We start from the raw sequence: 25,377 nt of genomic DNA, 5'->3' as shown, positions 1-25,377 counted from the left end.
CAGCATCCTTCATTTATTCTCTTGCCTTAAGGTTCAAACTTAAAGGTAAAATGTGCTTAATGCATTATAAAGATTGAAGCGTCAGAATCGGTATTCATTATCGGCTGCAAAAATCCTTATCAAAGAATAATTATTAATTACTAATTCCTAATAACGATTTTCTTTTATGATAAGAGCACATAATATTTGACTAGATATTTTTCAAGATACTATTCAGCTTAAAATGACATTTAAAGACTTGGTTAATTAAGTTAGAGTAATTAGGCAAACCGTTTTATAATGATGACTTGTTCTGTAGACAATCAAAAACAATCTAACACTTACGAGGGCTAATAATATGAACATTGAAATGGTTTCATAACTGCTTTTATCCTAGCTGAAATAAAACAAATAAGACTTTCTCTAGAAGAAAAAATATTTTAGGAAATACTGTGAAAAATTCCTTGCTCTGCTAAACATCATTTGGGCAAATAAATTCATAGGAGATGCAAATCATTTCGACTTAAACTCTATTTATAATTTTTGGTGAACTGGCCCTTTGACACCTTGTAAGCGGATATCAGTTGTAGTGTTTAATAACAATGAGTATAAGCACACTAAGTCATAAGCACCATACTAATAAGTGAATGTAGTCACTTCCACTATCCACATTGGAGAGATGGATTTTATTTAACAGGACTTGACAGTAAGGCTTGTTCGGGATAAGTGGATTTTTCTGAAGAGCAAGTGAGAGCCCAGTGCGACAGGTAATCTTCAACATGAAAGAGATTCATTGAGATTTTCAGTCGAGGCTCTTGCTGTCTGTTCGTGTGTGACAGAGACTTTAGATTTTCATGAACATCAAAACAACTGAAAACTAACCCGAACCCTAAACACACAAACAAATATGCTACATTTATAACATCTGATCATCGTCTGCTTAATCATTTTAATGATCAGAGATGCTGTTTTCACAAATATCCATCCTCATCCTTTGAGTTTTGACTGTTTAGTTTGTCCGATCATCCTCTTGTTAATTAGTGTGATGATCAGGGATGCTTCTTCTACAAATATCCATCCTCATCCTTTCAGTTTTGACTATTCAGATTGGAGGAGTTTTAATATTATTAAGTGACACATTTTAGATGCTGTTTTTTTTTTTGCGATGAATGGCTGAGTCTTTACAATAGCTACTTGGTTTACTTCCATATTCAAAGGTATGACTGCATTTTAAATGTGTATATTAAAAAGAAATGGTAGATCCTAAGCTTATTTTTGCAGTTAATGCACTCATGCTATATTTGAGCTTCATTAAACTGACTGTGAATGCATATTTACGTGCCATTTTCATTTCATTTTTATTGTATTTTCATAAAAGTATTTAAAAAAAGGACGAATTATAAAAGGTTAGGGGAAAATGTCATTTAAGTAAGAAAAAAATGCCCTGACAAGCAAATTTTAGCATGCAATGGTCAGGTTTAATAATAATAAAACAAAATTAGCCACTTGTAACTTTGGAAAACCACTAGGTTAAAAATATTAACATCAAGCCCTGATTGAAATTGAAACTGAATTCAGCATTCTAGCTTATCGAGGAGGACAAATATGATATGTAATTCACTGCACAGGTCAATACGCCTTTAGTCCAAAATACATTCCACAACATTGACGCTTGATAAACAATCAAATTAAAGCACACGATGGAAAACCCTGTGGCTTTTCCTTCATTTAAAATCACTTCTTATGTAAAAATCTGCCATGTTCATGGAACATAGTAGATGCCCAGTCATATTTCATAACAACTCGCAGCATTTGTCCAAAACGCTTTCAGAGGCTTTGCAATCAGTGAAGCAGAACAGAGTCGCAGCGGTCGAGTGGAACGACCCCACATCCCAAAAAATCCCTCTCAGAGATCGAACATCCTGGAATAAATCAAGAACAAACAGGGAAAATGGCGAGAACTTCTGAAATATGCTGCTGTGCCACATGAAGAAAATACTACAGTATTTATAGTAAATACTACAGTGTTTACGAACCATACTTTAGTAAAGTGTATTATACTGCATATATTAGAATATCTACAACTCTTTAACGAATACTCCAGCAACACACTGTAGTATTAAATATAGTGAACTGATAAACTGTAATAAATATTGTAGTTTTTACTACAGTAAACTGTGGTGTATTGTAGTATACAATGCACTATAGTTGAAGGAAACTACAGTATTGGGCCATTTGACTATAGTTTTCGTTTTACCATAGCAACTATAGAATCAGCCTGCTTGTTTAAATTACTATAGTTGTTGTGTTACTATAGCAACTATAGAATCACCACATTTGTTTATATTACTATAGTTTTCGTGTTACCATAGCTACGATAGAATCACCTCATTTGTTTATATTACTATAGTTGTTGTGTTACCATAGCAACTATAGAATCACCTCATTTGTTTGTATTACTATGGTTTTCATGTTACCATAGCAACTATAGAATCACCACATCTTTTTAAATTACTATAGTTTTGGTGTTACCATAGCAACTATAGAACCACCCAGTTTGTTTATTTTACCATAGTTATTGTTTCCATAGTAACTATTAAATCACATTTAATGCTACTGTAGTTGTGTTACCATAACAACAATAGAATCACCATTTCTTTTTAAATAACTAGTGTTAATAATACCATAGCAACTATAGAACCACTAATTGTTTGTTTATATTACTTTAGTGGTTATGTTACCATAGCAACTATAGAATTAGCCTGTTTGTTTATATTACTATAGTTGTTGTTTCCATATTAACTATTGAATCAAAATGTTTTCCTACTATAGTTGTGGTACCATAGCAACTATAGAATCATCACGTCTGTTTACATTTTAGGTGTTGTGTTACCATAGCAACTATAGAATCATCACGTCTGTTTACATTTTAGGTGTTGTGTTACCATAGCAACTATAGAATCATCAGGTCTGTTTACATTTTAGGTGTTGTGTTACCATAGCAACTATAGAATCATCACATCTGTGTACATTTCAGTTGTGGTGTTACCATAGCAACTGTAGAATCACCACATTGTTTATATTACTACAGTGGTTGTGTTGCCATAACAACTATAGTATCACCAAATCTGCTTATATCACTACAGCTTTTGTGTTACCATAGCAACTATAGAACCACCACATTTGTTTATACTACTATAGTGACTGTGTTCATTTAGCAAGTATCGTGAACTAATGCATTAATTCAAGTGCTTTACTAAAGTATGGTTTAAAACACTATAATTTTTTTTCTGTAAGTTATTATAGTACTTTTTCATGTAGGGGAGGTCAGTGGTATCTGCATGTCCAGCCCTGGATGTAGTGGCTTAAAAAGAGTCATATTTGGAGGAGTTGTATCCTAGAGCCCCCTGTGTAAAGCATGGAGGGGAAAAAGCAGTCATTAATCATCTCCTGAGTCTTATTTGGGCTCTTCTGCCTCTCTTGTCCTCCATCATTTGGCTGATGGTTTGGGTCACGCTGTTCTTCTAGGCCCCTTGCAGCTTTTTCTCCAGTCTGTCCAGCTTGGCCAGATTCTCCTTCAGCAGTTTGGAGTCGGGGGAGAGGAGAAGAGCTCTTTGGTAGTACATTCGTGCTGCTGCATAGTCTCCCTAAAACAAAATGTTCAATCAAAACAAGGATGGAAATATTCATGTTACAGTGGCAGGACAAAACACTTGGATCAACCTATCAGGTTAAAATGTCCATCACATCAAGGCATGAATGAGAAATTATGCTGAAAAATAGAAAGTTAAATCAAATAAAATGTGCATCATGACACTTTACAATAAGATCCCATTTATTAATATTAACTCAATTTTAAACGTATTCCTCTTAGTTACTATGAACACTAAAAAAGCTGCATAATATTACAGTAGGCGATAGACCTGAGTAACAATAAAATAAGTTATAAAAAAATAAAAACAAACAAATAAACAGAAGAAAATGTGTATTTTTCTTACCTGAAGTAAAAAAAAAAATGCATATAATTATTTTTAGTTAATTCAATAATTAACAACATCATACAGGACATTTCAGTAAAGTGCTACATTCATTTTAATTATGCATATTCATCAATGATATAAAATATTCCTCAGTTAATAAATAAAAAATGTATGAACACATTTGAAAATAGATCACATTATTTGGCTAAAATCAGGTATTTTATATAGTTTTGTATATAATGTAAATGTTTCTTATCGTTATTTAGGTTATGACAGGTTTGTTTTGGAATAATTAGCAACATCTAATAGGAATTTATTATATTAAATAAGCATATTTCCCTGCAAATATAATATTCAAATATAAAACAACTGAAAACAGAAGAGACAACTGACTGAAAAGCAATTATTACAGACAGTTTTGTATAACAAGTACATGTAGCCTTAAAAAAACAAGATGATTTAATGTGTATTTATTTGCATATTTAACCTAAATGTATTATAGTAAAACTGTATAAATATTTAACCTTCATTCATTCATTTTACTTCGGCTTAGTTCCTTTATTCATCAGTGGTCGCCACAGTGGAATGAACCACAAACTATTCCAGCATACGTTTTACACAGCAGATGCCCTTCCAGCTGCATCCCAGTACTAGGAAACATCCATACACTCTCATTTACACACATACACTATGACCAATTTAGCTTATTCAAGTCACCTATAGCACATGTTTTTGGACTGTGGGGGAAACCGGAGCACCCTGAGGAAACCCACTCCAACACTGGGAGAACATGCAAACTCCACATAGAAATGCCAACTGACCCAACCAGGACCCAAACCAGCAACCTTCTTGCTGTAAAGCGACAGTGCTACCACTGAGCCATCGTGTTGCCCTATTATTTAACATATCATTCATTTTGATTTGTGTACATGCATCTGCGAATACATTATCGTGAAAATAATGTCTGAATTCAAAGGCAAACACGAGCCATTTCTTTCATTATGCAAAATGTATTTTTCTTTTGATTTAGCTGTGAAATTTTCCACACAAATATTTAATCAGACCTAAATGTCAGCCGTCATACCTTGATATGCTGAATGCCACCCATATTCATCCAGGCTTGCGACTGCTCGGGTTTGAGCTCCACAGCAAGCTTGTAGCTCTGAAAACATTCGATTAACACGTATTATATACTATAAATGCACTTATCACCAATGATGAATTCAACAACATTAAACCATTGAACTGTTTTGTGCTGTGTAAGAAACATGGTCCATTCAAGCACTGAAAGCGCATTTAGTCTGACTCCAGCGCAATAAAATACAGTAAAAAAAATGAAAGAGACGTTTTGTTCACAGCTTTGTAATTGAGCTTTAAACTGGATAGCATTATTATGTAAACCTGAAACCAGTCTTTTGACGTTTGTCTCTTTGTGTTCGAAATAAAAGTAGAGCTAAAGGCCAGATTTAAGCGGGACACCTGGAAAGAGTCCAGAGATTGAAGAATAAAACCAAAATAATCCTTGAGTTCACCGGGAATCTTGAAAAAGACACTTAAAAGGTAAAAGAGAGACACTGCAGGGAATAAAATACATCAATTTTGAGCTTTTAGGATTTTATAAAGTGTTATTTATTAAGGCAAATGTAAAGACAACTACATTTGTAAGTATTTTTCTGTCACTTTATCAATTTGTGTCTGTAGATTTCAATACAAAGCAATTTTCTAAGGCCATTTTCTCAAAATAATAAATAATCAAGCCATAAATCTCTGCCTCAGCAGTTTTTTTCATGTCTATATTCTGAAGGTTTTATAGAAGTCTGTGTTCATACATCATCTGCCTGATTGCATTCATTTTCTTCAACAAAAACTGTCAAAATGTTTTTTTTTTGTTGTATTTTCTGAATCAAAATAAGAGGTAAAAAAGAGAAGAAACCAGAATATTGAACCTAACTTCCATTACACAACGTTGGAATAATTGCACTACATACTGTATGAATGCAAATTAGTGCTTATTTAGAGAAATGACAGCTCATTTGCATTTTAAACATGTGCTTTTGGAAAATTTGTAATATAAAAAAATGATCAAAACGAAATTTAATAAACAAAATAAACAAAATAAAACAGAAAATAAAACGAAAAACAAAAACCACCAAGCGAAAAAAGCCCAAAACAAAACGAAAAAAACAAAACAAATTAAATTAAACGAATCAAAAAGAAACAAGAAAACAGAAAGAAAACAAGACTAAACAAAATTGAGCAAAATTAAACAGAACATAAAATGAAAAACAAAAAAACACAAGCAAAAAAACCTGAAATGAAACAAAAACAACAAAACAAAGAACACAAAACAGAACATAAAATGAAAAACTAAAAATTCAAAGCAAAAAAGCTTTAAAAAAACAAACAAAAAAACTAAATGAAACGAAAGAAACCAAACAAAAAATGGCTGAACAAAATTAAAAAAACAGAACAAAACAAATCAAAGCAAAATGAAAGAGAACATAAAATGAAAAACAAAAAAAAACAAAGCAAAAAAGCTTAAACCAAACAAAAAAGCTAAATGAAACGAATGATATCAAACAAAAAACAAAAACAAAATTACTACATGAAATGAACAAAACAAAACAAGAAATAAAACAAAATGAAACCAAACAAAAAATGACTAAATGAAATGCACAAAACAAAACAAAATGAAAAAAATTAAACCAAACAAAATTAAACAGAACATAAAACCGAAAACACAAAAGAAAAAAAAAGTCAAATCAAAACAAAACAACAATACTAAATAAAAAAAATAAAAAGACATCAAAAAATAAATAAATACAATAAAATAAACCAGCATCTACAACTCTTCATGATTGCGGTTGCTAGATGTCAAGAGTTGAATCCCCCAATGAGACATTTTCACTTTTAACCAAGATTATTTGTATGCCTCATTTGCGGATTTAAACATACTCTTTAAAAAAAATGTTTGCAATTTTTCATTCTGAAAGTCTGGTGGTAATTATTAGATTTGTTTCACCCCCATTGACCTGCAGTGTCTCGCTTTAAGAACAAAGCTTGGGAATGAGGCGCGGTCTGGACTGTTTATATTTGGAGATGAAAGGAGGCGGCTGATGTTCGTCTGACAGTATCAGGGCAGCAGTGAGGAAACCGTGTGAAGAAGGTGAGAGAAGAAGCAAGAATCTCAAACACAGTTACCCGACATTCAATCTCATGTAGTCAGACTTTTGCCGTTCAGCAAGTCTGATCCACACAGCAGATTAAGCAAAAGCCGGATTGTTATTAACATGAAATAAATAACAATATTTAAAGAAATCTCTTAATTTTTTTAAATTTCACAGGAGAGCTAATAATTATGACTTCAACTTAATATTCAAGATGTGCATTTCTGCATATATAATCTGATCAATTAGCAAAAAGGCTTCTGAGAGGACTGATAAAAACATGAACATGCAAAACAATATAAGCCATCCCATGCAATTAGATCTTTCAGTTCCAGTAAAGGCGATTGTTATTTGTAACATGCGTTAAATGTGAACTGTCTGCAGACAAGCTGAAAACCGATAAACAAGACTATGAGGAATGGGAATATTTGAGGAGCTCTTCCTCACAGTGACAGCTGGAAGTGAGCTTTTACCTGGAAGGCTCGATCCAGCTCGTTCATTTCTCGAAGCTGGTTTCCCATTGAGAAGTGCAGCTCTGCCCTCACCGCAGGCTCTGAAGATTCCTGCTGCAGTGCCGTCTTCAATGCATCCAGAGCCTGAAACACACACATATTAAAACTCAGCATCTCTTGCAGAGTGACATATTCTGCTTGCTTTCTCAGGAGGTGATTTCTCACAATGAAATTTCTCTTTGAGGCTGAGAGAACCGCTTGTGATAGGAAGCATGAGCATGTGTGATAAGAAGAAATTATATGCAATTTATTCTAGTTCAAGGCGCCTGAGTGTGATTTAATAAAATGTGTTCGTTTTGAACTTGCCGACTGCAGCTGTTCAGCGTGGACTGAGGTGGATTAGTAACTAACCCCTATGTCATATAATATGTACATGGATTTTTTTCTTTTGATGAATATTCATTTCTTGGTTTTCTGAATCTAATGCAAGTGAGACCAACAAAAAGTCGTCTTTGCAAAACCCAGCAGACTAGTGTTAGTTACCCAAATCTATGATAAAATGTCTGAAATTTATGATAAAATTACTTTATGACTGAGACAACACTAAAATCATTAAACGGAAAAAAGATGATATTGAAATGTAGTAAAAACATATAAACTTGTTCAAAATCTGACCTAAAAAAAAAACGAACCAAACCAACAAAATGAAACCAAACAAAAATATTACTGAACATAAAAACGAAAAACACGAAAAGATAAAACTAAACTAAACAACAAAACTATATTAAATTAAACAAATGAAACAACCCCCTCCAAAAAAAGAAACAAAATAGAACATAAATCAAAACTAAACAACATGAATGAGCCCAAACAAAATGAACAGAACAAAAAATTTAAAATAAATAAATAAAACAAAACAAAAGAAAAAAAACAAATGAAACCAAACAAAATGAAACAGAAGATAAAACACAAAACACACAACACCACACAAAAGAAAAACAAATGAAATGAATTAAAACCAAGCAAAACAAAATAGAAGATAAAACAAACCAAAAAAACTAATGAAAGCAAACAAAACAAAAGAGAACATAACGAAAAAGCAAATTAAATCAAACAAAACAAAACAAAATAGAAGATAACATGAAACAAAACAAAACAAAAGAAATGTACATAAAATGAAACAAAACTAAACAAAAGAAATAAAACAAAATAGAAAACAAAACAAAAAAAAACAAAACAAAAAAATTAAACAAATTAGATTAAACAAAACAAAATAGAACAAAATATGAAACAAAACAAAACAAATGAAATAGAACATAAAATTAAACAAAACAAAATAAAAGAAACAAACTACACAAAAAAAAAACAAAATAGAACATAAAACGGAAAACACAAAATAAAAAACAACAAAACTAAATAAAATGAAACTAATTAAATCAAACAAAACAAAAAGAACATAAAGCAAAGCAAAAAAGGAAAATAGAACATAAAATGAAACAAAACGAAAGAAAAAAATAAAAACCAACAAACCAAACAAAATGAAATAGAACATAAAACAAAAAACACTAAATGAAAAAACAAAAAAAACAAAAAACGACAAAACTAAATAAAATGAAAAAAAAACAGAACATAAAACAAAACATAACAAAACAAAAGAAACAAATAAATTCAAACAAAATAAAACAGAACATAAAATGAAATGGGGGGTACATACAAACTTGTATTCGTTCATTCATTCATTTTCTTGTCGGCTTAGTCCCTTTATTAATCTGGGGTTGCCACAGCGGAATGAACCGCCAATTTATCCAGCAAGTTTTTACGCAGCGGATGCCCTTCCAGCCGCAACCCATCTCTGGGAAACAACACTTGTTTTCAAACAAGGTGAAATTAAACAAATGAAACATAAATAGAACATAAAAGGAAACTAAACAAATCAAAACGACTAACAAAATCAATGAAACCAAAAGTAAAATGAAACAAAAAATGAAAAAACAAAACAAACAAAATTAAACTAAACTTAAACAGCATCCACATTGCGGTTGCCAGATGTCAGGAGTTGAAATTCCCTAATCAGACATTTTCACTTTTAACCAAGATTTTGTGTTGCACATTTTGTATAGATACTTCATACAGTATTTATTTATCTATATATTCATTTCTAGAGTTTATAGAAGACTGCTGGCATCTGTTAATTTAGACTACAAAGATATGATTAGTGATTATTGTTTAATAGAGTGTGAGTGAGCACTTATTTTTGTTTCGTAAAATTTCTACATGGCATAAATACTTGCCATAAACCCTCAATCTTCAACACAAGACCAATTTCGCGTTTTGAGAGTTACCAGTAACCAGTACAGCTTCTCAACTGGTTCAACAGCTTATTCAAATGCTGACATATAAGCATTAACCGTTATTAAAGATGCAAAGGTTCATTCATAAATAGTCTTGATGATTCAGAATAAATCCCTCTGGAGTAGACTTGGTACTCCTCAGATCTTTTTCATAATGAGCAACATGGTGCACTAAAAGAAGTTGATAGTGCTAAAACATAAAATACACGAATCCTTTAAGATCCAGCATAAATCGATTCACAGAGCAGCAAGTGATGGAGAAACCTTGTGTTTAGTATGGTGCGATAAAAGGGAGTGCACATGAACTGACATGCAAAGACACACACCTCAGTGTGGTTGCCTTGTTTGCTGTAGATGGCAGACAACAAGCGGTAACATTCAATGCAGTTGCTGGTCTTTGAAATGATGCCCAGGGTCATTTTCTCTGCCTCCGTAGAGCGACCTGCCATGGCTAAAACCTGCGCCTGTGGAGGCAACGAGATGGGAAGAGACAAACGGGTTGAAAAAAAAGGAGGGAGGGAATGAAAGAGCAGCCAGAAAGTAACCTGAGAGGTCCTGGCCTTTGTTTTTCAAGGCGGTGATGTGAATCACAGTGAAAGGTCTGTGGAGACTCAATTAGGCTGATGTTATACGCTTTGAAATAACCGGTTTCAAAGATCAAGTCATGCCAATGCTTACAACAAACACAACACAGCAGTGTGAAGTAAAACCTCAGTTCATTTTCTCCACAGGGAAATAGATTTTAAACAGTAACTGCTTGAAAAAGTGAGATTTGAGGTTATTATTGACTGATTGTGTGCGCCTTCGTTGATCTGTCTGTGATATTTCACTTTTTTTTTCTAGAAAATGTTGTGCTGAACAGCAGAATTCATGCCGAACACTATATTAGCCATGATGCAGTACAGAAGACACCACCTATCCCCATATAGAAATCTGATATATAGAAATATATGCAAACAGCTCACATGACTTACAAGTTCATATTTGGATTTGGCATATATAAAATATGTCATATACTCATAATATACAGGGTGGGCCATTAAAATGGATACACCTTAATAAAATGAGAATGGTTGGTGATATTAACGTCCTGTTTGTGGCACATTAGTAAATGTAAGCAAGATGGGTGGTGACCATGGTAGCCATTTTGAAGACGGCCATCTTGGATACAACTTTTGCTTTTTTTAATAGGAAGAGTGTCATTTGACACATCAAACTTATTGGGAATTTCACAAGAAAAACAATGGTATAGTGGGCTCCACCCACTCGCTATATTTACTGTATATTTTTACATTCTACAGATTTGACTGTATAACTTGCAGTGCATCATGGGATTGTAGTCTCTTGCCTCATTAAAGCCATCGAAAAGCTGGCTGGCTTCTTTGGATCAGTTTGGTTAGTTTGGTGGCTTACATTATGCCTCTTTATTAAAGACTTTCCTATCCACATGGTAAAAAGCACTGCAAAACCAGCAGTACTAAACATTTCAAATATAAACATACTGTCCCTGCTGAAAAATCCAGCTTAAACCAGCCTAGGCTGGTTGGCTAGTTGACTGGTTTTAGAGGGGTTTTGGCCATTTCCAGGCTGGTTTCCAGCCATTTCCAGCCTGGTCTTAGCTGGTCAGACTGGAAAATGACCGGCCAAATCCAGCTAAAACCAGCTTGACCAGCCTGGTTTAAGCTAGATATAGGTTTTTTGGCTGGACTCCCAGCTTGTCTAGGCTGGTCAAGCTGGTTTTAGATGATCATCTCCCAGCCTGACCAGCTAAGACCAGGTTGGAAATGTCTGGAAACAAGCCTGGAAGTGGCCAAAACCCCTCTAAAACCAGGTTGGTCGACCAGCTAAAACCAGCCAACCAGCTTAGGCTGGTTTAGGCTGGATTTTTCAGCAGGGGTATCTGTTCAAATATACTAGATATGTTCATATTTGGCCATTTCTAAAAATAATAAATGTAAACATATATACATATTTGAAACTCCAATGGTTGGAAAAATATGGAATGGCAATTTTTGCAATTTTTAAATTATTTGTTGTCTAAATATGACATATTTTATATGTGAAACCCAAATATGAACATATATTGCATATATTTCCATATGTCAGATTTCAATGTGGATCGGAGTCCTGTAACAAACAAAGTCAAACCAAAATATACAATGATCTCCACCCACTCGCTATATTTATATTTTCACATTCTACAGATTTACATTTGATTGTATTGTTTGCTTCGCATCACTGGATTGTAGTCCTTTCAAAGCCATCTAGGAGCTGGCTGGCTTCTTTGACTTCTTAGCTTGGTTCGTGGCTTACATTACACTGCCAAAAGCAGCACCACTAAACATGTCAAATATATACATACTGTATCTGTTCAAATATACTAGATATATAAACATGTATATAACATTATAGCTAATACATTTAAGTATATATGTACATATTTAAAACTCAAATGGTTAAAAAAATATATGAAATGGCAATATTTTGCAATATTTCTAAATATATGTTGTCTATATATGACGGGTGCTCAACCCTGTTCCTGGAGCTCTACCTTCCTGCAGATTTCAGTTGCAACCCATATCAAACACACCTGTCTGTGATTATCAAGTGCTGTTCGGGTGTGTTGGATTGGGATTGGAGCTGAACTGTGCAGGATGGTAGATTTCCAGGAACAGGCTTGAGCACCACTGATGTTTGACATATATTGCCAGCATTGCTATATTTGACACATACTGTCAGAACCAGCATCGCTAAAAAAAGCGGACGCACTGTTATGAAAGCATTGAAAATAAGCGGCTAAACTGGAAAAAGATTAAGATATGAAGTGATGGGATGTTTTTTTTAGGCGTTTGAGTGTAATCTCACCAGGGCTAGCCAGATATCTGTGCTGTCGGGCTGTAGTGTGGACGCCTCTCTGTAAACCTCCAGAGCCTCCTCATATCTACCTGTGTTGTAGTATAAAGCACCCAGAGGAGTCAGGATATCCACTTTACGGACCACTTGCAGGGCCCTGTGTGAGACACACACACACACACACACACACACACACACACACACACACACACACACACACACACACACACACACACACACATACACACACACGCATGCACGCACACCTGTGGTTTAGTTCACAGGTGTGTAAGCTGGATACACTGTATAGACTATTCAGTTTCATTTGATCTCATTTTACCTTTTGTACCACAGCTCTGCCTCTTTATTATCATTGGATGAGCGGAGAAGACGGCCCAGGTTCACCATGGCAACATAATGAGCTGGCTTGAGACGCACAGCTTCCTGGTAATGAAAGGCCGCACGATCCCCACGACCTAAAATGGGGATAAATGACATAATGCATGTATATACATGTATATATATGCATTATATATATATATATATATTCATATATATATACATGTATATGCAGTTGAAGTCAGAATTATTAGCCCCCTGTTTCATTTTTTCCCAATTTGTGTTTAACGGAGAGAAGATTTTTTTATCAACACATTTCTCATCATAATCGTTTAAAAAACTCTTTCTAATAACGGATTTATTTTATGTTTGCCATGATGACAGTAAATAATATTTGACTATATATATTTTTAAGACATTTATACAGCCTAAAGTGACATTTAAAGGCTTAACTAGGTTAATTAGGTTAACTAGGCAGGTTAGGGCGATTAGGCAAGTTATTGTATAACGATGGTTTGTTCTGTTGACTATCGAAAAAAAAATTAGCTTAAAGGGGCAAATAATTTTGTCCCTAAAATGGTGTTTAAAAAATTAAAAACTGCTTTTATTCTAGCCGAAATAAAACAAATAAGACTTTCTCGAGAGGAAAAAATATTATCAGACATAATGTGAACATTTCCTTGCTCTGTTAAACATCATTTGGAAAATATTTAAAAAAGAAAAAAAAAAATCAAAGGTGGGCTAATAATTCTGACTTCAACTGTATATTCAACGATTGAAATTACAAATAAGTACATATATCTGTTTAAATATGATCTATACGGCCATATATGAACACATTCATACAATTATAGAACATATATGAACATATTTTTTAATTCCAATGGTTAAAACAAAAAAAATAAACAACAATTTTTGCAATATTTTACATATTTAAAATCCAACTATGAAATTGTATGTCATATGTTATTTGCATATATTGCCATGTATCAATTTTATATGTGGGACCTGGCGACTTCTACCTGGCTCTGACCTCTGCACACTCCTACACACGTAACATTCAAGAAACCGAACATGACGCAATACCCTATTAAAGCCACAGTAATGTGTTTTTGTTTGTTAGTTCATTTACTTTCAAGAACTTTAAGCGACAATTTATTTACCTGTGTCCACCAGGAACACGCCATAGTTGTTATGTAGGTCAGAACTTTCAGGACAGTTCTCAATACCCTTGGTATAAATCTCATTCGCTTCTTTTGAGTGTCCCTAAACACACACAAAAAAAAGTATAACAGGGTAAACATCAGCGTAAAAGGCTATGAGGTGTCTAACAATCACTTCACATGAGTGTCATTTATCGAAACAAGAACCGAGAACAAGACCTGGTCAGCATATAGAGAGGCGAGACTGGAGTACGCATCTGCGAAATGAGGGCCGAACCGAATCGATTCTTTCAGCATCCGCTCCGCCTCTTCCTCTTTCCCCTGAGATCTGGAAAACAACATCATCATCATCATCATCTTCTTCCTCATAATGTACTTGGGTAGCTGACAAATAGCCTTTTTGAACAGCACCATTTTTCAAAATAATAGTCATAATTAAATAGTTGGAGTTGTTTGATGTTTGTGAAAGTGGTCACTGTAATCGTAAAAATCTCTTATATTGTGACATAGACACACATATACTGGCTGAGTCTTAAATTTAAAGCAGTGGCACGAAAATAAGTTCAGTGAACCACTACATCACACAATATTTTTCATCCGTTCTACCACCGAGGCATGCTTGGGTGTCTGCCAGCCTTGCGCACAGAAGCAGAGTGTTCACAGATTCGGGCACGGCTGTGATATTGTGGTGGAGAGAGTGTGTGTATTTTACTTGAGGAGGTTTCCCAGGTTGAAGAGGGCTCTGTTGTGTTGAGGGTTAATGTCCAGCGCTCTCCTGTAATAAACCTCAGCCTCCTCCGCCTGGTGAGTCAATGTGCCGAGATTATTCAGAGCACTGGCATGGCGAGGGTACAGTCTACACAAAACATAGAGGAGGCTGTTAGGATTTACATGAGGATTAGGATTAGGATAACAAATAGCAAAAAAACAATACCCACAATACAACAACAACAACATAAAAAATGCAGATTTAATTTTTTTTTTACATTAAGCATTAATAAGGGATTATAAAAATATATATTAATATTGGTCACACTTTATTTTAAGGCATACAATTCTCAGTACACTGAAAAAAAATATTCAATGGATTTACTCAAACCCTTTATAGGCTGAATTTAAACAAATTAAGCTGAACATTGCTAAATTTTATTTGTTTGTTTAAATTCAGCCCGTATAAATAGCTTTCAACCACTTAAAAAATCCAATGAATCATCATTTACGGTTTACTAACATAGCATTAACTATGACTTTTAGCTCTGCTGCTAAATTTAAACTGCTAATTTGCAGCTTATTGATAGTGATTAAGGTAGTAGTTGGGTTTAGGTATTGGGTAGGGGTGTAGAATAAGACTGTGCAGAATATGTTCTTATTAATTAGTAATAAAGAGCCAAAATCCTAATAATAGGCAGGTAATAAACCACTAGTTATAGTGAAAATTGCTCCCTTTTCTTAAGTGTTGCGTTAATATTTTTAAACAAGAGTTATAATCATAGTTCATGTTAATTATAAATGTATGAAAAAAAACATAGGTGTTAAGTTATTTTCTCTAAATATTTTGTTTAGCATCACGTACACGGATTTACAGTACCTGAGGGCTGTTTTATAGTGGTAAATGGCTTCTTGGTTTCGCCCTTTGTCCTTCAGGAAATTGGCATAGTTGTAATGTACTTTAGCATTGTGAGGTAAAGTCTGAATGCCAGACCTGATGGAGGGAGAAGGGAACAGAAGAAAATGCTTTATCTATTCACCATTTAAAGACAAAAAATTGCAGGCAAATATTATGCTACAGTCAATTGGCTGTTTATAAAGTGCGTTTTCAGTCTTAACATCCAAATTACACAATCATGTGTCAGAAATTATTAATTTTTTTGTGTATATTTTAATTAAATTTATTTTTACATATTAGATTTAAATAATTAATTAAATAATTAATTTCCTCCTGAAATGAATCAAAAAGTTTCATCAACATTTGCAAACACTAAACTTCCCAGATTCATTCATTCATTCATTTTCTTTTCATCTTAGTCCCTTTATTAATATTTATATTAATATATTAACCTATCTAGCATATGTTTTACGCAGTGGATGCCCTTTCAGCTGCAACACACACTCATTCACACACATACATAATTGTGGGGGGAAGCCAGAGCACCCAGAGGAAACCCATGCGAACACGGAGAGAACATGCAAACTCCACACAGAAAGGCCAACTGAAGGTCGAACCAGCGACCTTCTTGCTGTGAGGTGATCGTGCTACCCACTGCGCCACCGTGACACCCTCAACTTCCCAGATTTGAAAAATAAATAAATAAATATGTCTGAATAACTTAATTCCTTATAAAACTATGTAAATCCTCCTGATGAAGCTTCCAATATGTAAAAACTAATTAACCTGGCTTTTATTCTATATATTCAGATTTTTATGCCAAAAATGTATGCAAATTAGTGCACTTTACAAACTTGCAATACAAAAATAAATTGTGAATTCTTTATGTAATTATTTTGCTTCTTTTAGAATAGATATACATCCATCCAACATCTAAAAACACTCAGTAGTATAATAGCATCTGAAACAGCCTATTCAAGGATCAGCTCTCTCTAAACCCTGCCTTTACAAAAGCCTACTCAGCTCTGATTGGTCCGATCAAGGCCCAGTCTGTTGTGATTGGTCTACCACCTACATTATGTGTGTTACGATTATCAGCTGGAGTGCAAATTAAGCTCTTTACAGAGCACTCCAGCTTATCTGTATGCTATCTGTTATTTACATGGACTACGACTGCCATTAGGCTTTGCGCCAATCAACACCTGCTACAGCTGTTAACAATCTGGACTGACACACACACAGCTGAATATCATTTATTTACACTTATTATACACCCTATATAAACTCCATTCTCATGCGCACCTATAGCTGAGTCTCAATGGCGGATTTAGGCATGGGCAATATACTGTAGGCGATCGCCCATATTGCTGGGGGCGGCAACTCAATTGTCAATTGGCGGCATGATCATGGTCAGCTTGCTCCAGTACTGCTGAGTCTTGCTCATTATAAACTTAACCCAACCCTCATAGGAAACATGGACATTTTTAGATGTCAAAAGACCCTGTTAAGTATGCTTTTTAAACATTTTGATTTACAGGGACTTGATGTATGTTCCAATAAACCGACTTAATATGCTACAACTAAGTCATACCCTTGTCATTATACAACTTCATGTACCTATAAACCACATAAACCTATACACACACACACCTGAACAGGGCTTCTCTGGAGAGCCAGATCTCATTCTGTTGGACGGTTTTCCAGGAGAACAGGAGGAGGACGACCAGCATGGACACGGTCAGAGCAGCTGCTCCCCATCGACTGACCACCGAATACAGTCTGTTCAGCCCGTGGACCACCAGAATACAGTAACCCATACTGGACACACACACAAAGACACTGCTGTTATGGAAAAGTCCTCTGTAATGTGAGCATTGCTGCACAGACGGATGAACTCAGCCAGATTTAAACAGGCCTTAGTGTATATTCTACAGCTAATGTAGTGTGGAAAATACTGTAGCTGGAAAATGTAAGCTACGATGCTTTTTACAGACAGCTAAAGAACTCATTTAGACGCCTAAAGATGGTTATTGCTAAATGGGAAATTGTCAATTACAGTACATACGTGCTCTTTAGGATTTACATGCAGATATGAAATATTTCCTAGGGGCAGACAGTGAACTCTGGTGAAAAACACTGGTGGGATGCCCTTGGAATGTTATGCATATTTTCAAAGATGTAATTAAAAATTCAGATTACGACTGGCAACGTATGACTCTTATGTAAGTAACTTGAATATCCCTCATGCATGCACTAATGCTAAGTGACTGACTCTTAATAGGGAATGGAGAATGGTAGGAGAAATTTTCCAGCATTAATTCAGGAAAATATTACTAAATAATATTTATTTGGATACAATATTAAATAATATATAAAAAGCCAATACTGTTTTTGATAAATAATAAAATTATTGAAAACAATATAAAAATATACACTTTATTAGGTACACCTAATATTTTATATTTAATTTAAATATTTTTATATTTTTATTTAATTGGGGGGGGGGGGGGGTTGTTGTTGTTGTTGTTGTGCGCATACTGAAGAGCGGTGTTGACGCGCGCGTTCTGATCAGCTGTGTTGTCGCGCGCGTACTCAAGAGCGGTGTTGTCGCGCGCCTACTGAAGGGCGGGATCGAGGGTGTGCCGCGTCCCGGGGGCACTTTTGATCATTTTGGAAGGGCACTTTCTATCCAAGACTAAAAAGGGCATGTGCACTACACAGGTTGAGCCCTATGTGTGCACGTGCCTGACCTTACTAGTACCTGGCAGAACTGCCTTAACCCTTCGTGGCGTAGATTCAACAAGGTACTGAAAATATTCCTCTGAGATTTTGCTCCATATTGACATGATAGCATCATGTCGTTGCTGCAGATTTGTCGGCTGCACATCCATGATGCAAATCTCCCGTTCCACTGCATCCCAAAGGTGCTCAATTGGATTGAGTTCTGGTGACTGTGGAGGCCATTTGGGTACAGTGAACTCATTGTGATGTTCAAGACAATAGTCTGATATGATTCATGCTTTATCACATGGCGTGTAATCCTGCTGGAAGTAGCCATCAGAAGATGGGTACACTGTGGTCATAAAGGGATGGAGATGGTCTGCAGCAATACTCAGGTAGGCGGTGGCGTTGACACAATGCTCAGTTGGCACTAATGGTGCCAAAGTGGGCCAAGAAAATATCCCCAACACCATTACACTACCAACACCAGCTTGACCTCTGGAGACAAAGCAGGATGGATTCCGACCCTACCATCCGAATGTCGCAGCATAAATCGAGACTCATCAGACCAGGCAACGTTTTTCCAATCTTCTACTGTCCAATTTTGGTGAGCCTGGGAAAATTGTAGCCTTAGTTTTCTTCTCTTAGCTGACATGACTGGCACCCTGTGTGGTCTTCTGCTACTGTAGCCCATCCACCTCAGGGTTGGACATGTTGTGCATTCAGATATGCTCTTCTGCATACCTTGGTTGTAACAAATGGTTATTTGAGTAACTCAGAACCGGTCTGGCCATTCACCTCTGGCATCAGCAAGGCATAACAAGCAGTTGGACAGGTGTACCTAATAAAGTGGCCAGTGAGTTTATATCAGCTAATAATAAAAAAATGTTATTTATAAGAATTTATACTTCTATATGTAATTTACAATTTTTTTTTTACAAAACTTTTGTCAATTGTTAAATAATTATTAATTAATTGTCAATTAATAAAAGTGAAATTTTTGTGCGATTTTACTTTTTTTTAAATTTACTGGATTTTTTCAAATAATAACAACGTATTATTATTGACCAATTAATAATGCTAAAGTTTAAATTTACAGAACGCATAAAAATGTAAGAATTCAATAACTATTATTATATATAATACAACAACGTAAATTTTGGTAAGATAATACATTTTTTGTCAATAACGTAATATCCACCATGTAAATACAGCATTATTAAACTGCACTGCAGGCACAAACACAAAAAACAGCTCAACACTACGCTCTCCACCACATCTGTGAATTATATTTGTCTTGAGAAGGACAAAACACCCTTCAATCGTTTATCAGCAGGAAAGAGACTGGATCATCTCCCACGTTTATCTTCAGACACAGTGGAAAAGGTCAGAAGCGGCTGAAGTCAAACACAATACCATCAATCTCCCACACAGACAATATTACAGTGCATACCAGTAATAATAATAAATAAAATAAAAAAATTCAGGAAGGAGTGAGTTATATCAAATGACAAATTCTCTGAAAATATTTGGTTCACGCATTGTGTTACTTATTCAGTGCTGGGGTGTTTTTGTAGCTTCAATTTCAATCTTATTTCAGTCTCTCTCTTTTTGCTTTCGCTTTCTGTCTTTCTCACAGGAAACAAATATTTGGAAGGTGACACCTCCCTTTCCCTGTCAACACACACACACACACACACACACACACATACACTTCTGAACATTCACTCTTCGAATGATTATTTTTTGTCATGTTACCTGAAGATACACCAGTTCAACTACAGTTTTACTGAAGAGAATGTGAGTGTGCTTGCCTAGGCAAAACTTCATCCACAATGCTAAGGCGTTGTTTGTCTGGTTGCTGAAATATGCAGTGTTTTTTTTTTTTTTTGGGGGGGGGTGATATTTTGGAATCATAACAAAGTTGTGGACGCTCCTTCTAAATATGTCAACAGGAGAGTTTTGCTTATTTTACCTTGAATATAAACTCACCAGTTTGCATTGTAAATGATTTGTACTTTGACTGAATTAAGGTAACTACATCCTTTTCATTGCAGCATTATACAAAGCTCCCCTACAAGATTTGATGGTATCTGTTGCATAGCTGGTGCAGGGCAATCTTTAATACTTAATAATAATAGCCAAATATCATGTTTCACCTCAAATCTAAAGAGTAAACTTTGTTGGGACAAACTTAAATGCTGGCTTCGGAAACCTTTCCTCAATGTTTGAAAGCTTTGCTGTATGTTTAAGCTTAGGATGAAGTTAAAAAATATGTCTATTTTTTTCACACAATTCTTCCATTTTTTATGACATTGCTAGCACGATTTGGCTTATTGCTACCATGTTTTTAGCAAATGGCTAACATGCTTTACCAAAAATTAGATTTAACAGCATGTTTTAACTATGCCAACCTTGTTGTTAGCATGTTAAACATGTTTCATAGCAGGAATTTGCATCGTACTGGCATGGTTCTAGCATGTTTTAATGTTTGCTAGCATGAGTTTGCATCTCACTACCATGGTTCTAGCATGTTTTATTGTTTGTTAGCATGAATTTGCATCTTACTGGCAAGATTCTAGCATGCTTTAATGTTTTCAAGCATGAATTAGCATCTTAATGGCAGTATTCTAGCATGTTTTAATGTTTGCAAGCATGAATTTGCTTTTTACTTTTAAGGTTAATGTTTGCTAGCATGAATTAGCGTCTTACTTGCAAGATTCTAGTATGTTTTATTGTTTGCTACCATGAATTAGCATCTTACTGGCATAGTTCTAGCATGCTTTAATGTTTGTTAGCATGAATTTGCATCTTACTGGCAATATTCTAGCATGTTTTAATGTTTGCAAGCATGAATTTGCTTTTTATTTTTAGGGTTATTGTTTGCTAGCATGAATTAGCATCTTACTGGCAAGGTTCTATCATGTTTTAATGTTTGCAAGCATGAATTTGTGTCTTACTGGCATTTATCTAGCATGTTTTAACACTATGCTGACCAGTTTCTAACATAACATGTTTATTTTTCTGGCAAGATAATCAGTCTACTGGCAGTCAAAACCTTATTTTACTTGTATTATTTGTATTACAATCACAAGTACAAGTCAATATAACTGTGCTAATGTACAAATTGATTGTACATTACGTTACAACTTACATAAAACAGAATTTCAAGATGAAACGGATGCATATTGAGCCTTCTATGTGAATTAGCTGGACAATGCTCTTAATCTTCACAAAATAATGTTTATAGATCTCATATAATCTTATATATATGCACTTCTCTTCGAATTTCAGTGTTAAAAGGGATATTTTTACGCGGTTAACCGGTGTACAACCAATAACAAAGATGCACACAGTTTGTTTTTCCTCCAAAGACACAAATAAAGTGAATCTGAAGTCTGCGAGTCCCTCACATTCCTGCCATAGCTCTGCACTGATGCTGTGTATGTGCGAGTGTGTAAGTGTGTATAAACGGTTTGGCCTCCGAGCCGCAGTGCCGCCCTCACGTGTCTGATTACCACTGCTGTTCGGCTTCAGCAAAGAAAGCACTACTAATATTTACCCTGCATGCACAGAGAACAGCCACCTAAATGCCAAGATAAGTGCTCATCTGATCCAAACACAGCCCATTAAATTCCCCGAGCACAAACCGCTCATTACTCATAACTGAGTGTACTCAGGGATGTAATGCGGTGTGTGCTCATATTCATGTGTGTGTATTGGGGCATCTGTCGGGTCACTGCTACACCCCGCTGCTAATAAGATAATTTCTGAACAATCTCTATTAAACGCCTCACCTCGTTGTTCAAATTTCGGCTTAATCGTGTGAGTGCAAAACACACATGCATGCACTTTTATAACAGATCAGTGGTGCATTATGGGAGGCAGGGCTCAAGGCAGATTATGCAGTGTTATCAGTGGTCTGTGATTCCAGAAGCGGGGCAAAAGAGTGAGAAAAATGGGGGTTGAATTCATAAGGCAGAGCGAGGACTCTGAAAAAGGAAAATTTTCTCTGGCTGTCGCAATATATTTTCACAGTCGCACACACACACATACATACACTAACACACACACAAACCTGGGCATGTAGAGAACTCTTTCCGCCACCACAAATCCCACGCGGAAGAACAGATTACTGGCTGGGATGAAGGGAAAGACCAGGAACAGCAGGCCCACCAACACCTCCTTCCCTTTCATCTTCTGCACAAGGAGAGATAGATAGAGAGAGAGAAAAAAGAGAGACAGATGAAGAGAGAAACCAGAGGCTGTTTGCTGTAAGAGAAACAAGGTTGAAACAAAACCCAGAGTTTGCTATATTTCTACGCAGCACCTGCAGACACAGTTATATTTTAGAAGTGTAATGGCACTTGGCAATGGGACTGGAGGTTCAAGCCTTAGACCGGGCCACTTCAGTTCACGACAAGCTATTTTAAATAACACAACAGTTAACACAATGTAATGTTTAACAGTATCAAAATCTATTTTCTGTAAGAGTCAATGCTCATAAATATCCAACCCTTAAAATGAAAAAATACCAAATAAATACAAATATATATTAAGCTACATGTATAAAATAAAGATTAAAATCAAATGTATAGAATTTTCTATTGACACTATCATGTCTTTTTCAAGGAAACAGCTGCTTTATACCTTTAAATATTTTTCAGAAATATGAGAACATTAAAGGGTAGTTAAATCTTAATCTTGTCGGTCATCAATCTGGCAACCTGTGCTTGGATTTGTTTTAAACCAGGAGTGCAATACCTAGTTCAACCATCGGGTGTCAAACTTACATACTGCACCTTTAAAACAACTCAAAATGTTTTTTTTTCTCGAAATTCGATGATGTTAGTAAATAAAAATCAAACCTGATCCAATTTTTAAAAAATATATTTCACCTTTTATGATATTTCAGACAGAAAAGCATTGGGAACAGAGAGAGGGGAGGGATCGGCAAAGGACCTTGAGCTGGGAATCGAACTCGGGTCGCTGTGAGCACGTCGGAGCTATATGTCAAAATTTTTTTTTAACGACTGAAAGTTTCTGAAGGCTGTATGTATTTTAGCTTGACACAAGGGGTCCGTTCTTCAAACTCGCTTAAATGATCTAAGATGATTTGGCAGATCCTGAATGTTTTAATCTTGATAACTGATCTCTGGCCAATTTGGTTCTTCAAACAAGTTTGCGAATCAGATTAAAATGTCTGGATGAACTGATCTGAAATCGCTGCGTGTGTTGTAAAGGACAGATCTAATGATCCTCGAAATCAGGATCAGCAATGCAACGATTGGATGACGACACAACAGCGTAATGACATCATCTGATTAATATTCAATTATCCATGCGAGCAAAATTATATAAAATTCACAGTAAACAGTTTGTTAAAAATGATGCGCAATAACTTTCCACCTTTGTTGTGGGCTGCAGGCTTTACACTTTCATGTGTCAAGCAGATTTAGCAATTTATTTCACTTTACATTTAGAGCAGATTTTCTAAACTATGGTAGCCTAGGCCTCAATTAGTTTCTTAATCGGCCTGAGGAATTTAAATTAATTGTGCATCAAAAAGCATTTTGATATAGGTAAAGGCGTCTGCAACTTTTGCTAAGCGTCAAATCAGCACCATATTAGTGGTCAAAACATGATTATCATACAGAAATTGTACTAAAGCTGGATCAGTACGTTTGTACGCATCTGTATCAAAAAATCCATATTAATAAATATCTGTTTGATCCCCTTGGGGAGAGAACACTCTGTTTTTGTACTTTTATTTTGGAGTGCAGATTGCATAAGTTTTATTTATATATTTTTCAACGTATTTGTTTATAAACATAAATATTATTAATTATTTAATATTATATGAATTATTATTATCTTTGCTTGAAATGAGCCGATCTAATCCTGTTTATATGAAATGAACCTGCTCCCGAGCAGGTTTGAGCTGCTAGAACTCTTTCTATGAGAACAACTTTCAGATGAGTTTTGAAGAACATCATGATCACCAGCGATCTAGTAGCTGCAGATCACTAAAGGACTACAAATCTACCGTTTATAGACTACATATTCAGTCATGCAACACACACACCTGCTCCAAGTCTCAACTGATTAGACTCCCTCAGCTGATGCTCCTTCTGGACTGATTACTGCACTACATAAACATCACAGAAACACACACTGTTGTTGAGTCTTGTCTACTGTTTTAGTGACACTTCAACCTGTCTCGTTTTTCCGTGTTTTTGATCCTCACCTTGTTCATTTCTTTAATCCCGTTTGCTGCCTGCCTTGTGACCATCTACCTCTTATTTTGACTATGACTCTGGATTGCCCTAATTCATCTGTTTGCCCCTGTATTGACCACTGCTTGCCTGACCTCGCTAATAAACCTGCAAGTGGATCCGCACCTCTGTTGTCAGTGTCCCATCCCCTGGTTACAGAAACGATCCTGGATCATGTCAAATCGTCAATATCCAAATCCAGCTAATTGAGTAATCCGCATACGAAGAACGGACCCAAGGTGATGTTTGTACCAAAATCTCAAATGTGTACATGTTTCTGAAAAGATGACACAAAGAATCTGAGATAAAATAAGTTGAAAAATCTGGATGAATAAGCCAAAACATGAGGAACGGCAATAGCATTGATTAGCAAGCAACAGAAAAGAAACAAGCACAAACCTCCACAACAATCAGACTTCAGGACACTTCATTTACAGCCCGGGCAATAATCGCACTTCTAAAATCGACTCACTACACAGCTCCAATGTCTT

At 35.3% G+C, this 25,377-nt stretch overlaps 1 protein-coding gene across 2 annotated transcripts in view; it reads right to left on the bottom strand.

The window, feature by feature from the left end:
* Window positions 1–1,318: 1,318 nt before the first annotated feature.
* Window positions 1,319–25,377, bottom strand: part of tmtc1 (transmembrane O-mannosyltransferase targeting cadherins 1) — a 68,916-nt gene continuing 44,857 nt past the window's right edge. Inside the window, exons 9-21 of one of the 2 annotated variants that reach the window (XR_015942372.1) lie at window positions 22,690–22,811; window positions 17,541–17,708; window positions 15,873–15,986; window positions 14,997–15,140; window positions 14,504–14,612; window positions 14,285–14,387; window positions 13,123–13,258; window positions 12,795–12,939; window positions 10,256–10,393; window positions 7,600–7,722; window positions 5,044–5,121; window positions 3,052–3,626; window positions 1,319–3,001 (exon numbers count right to left, since the gene is read on the bottom strand). Coding sequence is in view for 1 of the 2 variants with exons in the window: in XM_087247998.2 (XP_087104124.2) it covers window positions 3,504–3,626; window positions 5,044–5,121; window positions 7,600–7,722; window positions 10,256–10,393; window positions 12,795–12,939; window positions 13,123–13,258; window positions 14,285–14,387; window positions 14,504–14,612; window positions 14,997–15,140; window positions 15,873–15,986; window positions 17,541–17,708; window positions 22,690–22,811 (1,503 nt within the window). In the remaining variant the exon portion in view is untranslated. Of the gene's footprint in view, window positions 3,627–5,043; window positions 5,122–7,599; window positions 7,723–10,255; window positions 10,394–12,794; window positions 12,940–13,122; window positions 13,259–14,284; window positions 14,388–14,503; window positions 14,613–14,996; window positions 15,141–15,872; window positions 15,987–17,540; window positions 17,709–22,689; window positions 22,812–25,377 lie in introns of both variants that reach the window. The other variant, XM_087247998.2, reaches the window with a different exon arrangement.

The sequence above is a fragment of the Danio rerio genome, chromosome 4, assembly GCF_052040795.2.
Source record: "Danio rerio strain M-AB ecotype USA chromosome 4, GRCz13ab, whole genome shotgun sequence".
Classification (NCBI taxonomy): Eukaryota; Metazoa; Chordata; class Actinopteri; order Cypriniformes; family Danionidae; genus Danio; species Danio rerio.
Note: the sequence above shows the minus strand (reverse complement) of the source record. Positions and strands in the feature narration are given on the sequence as shown.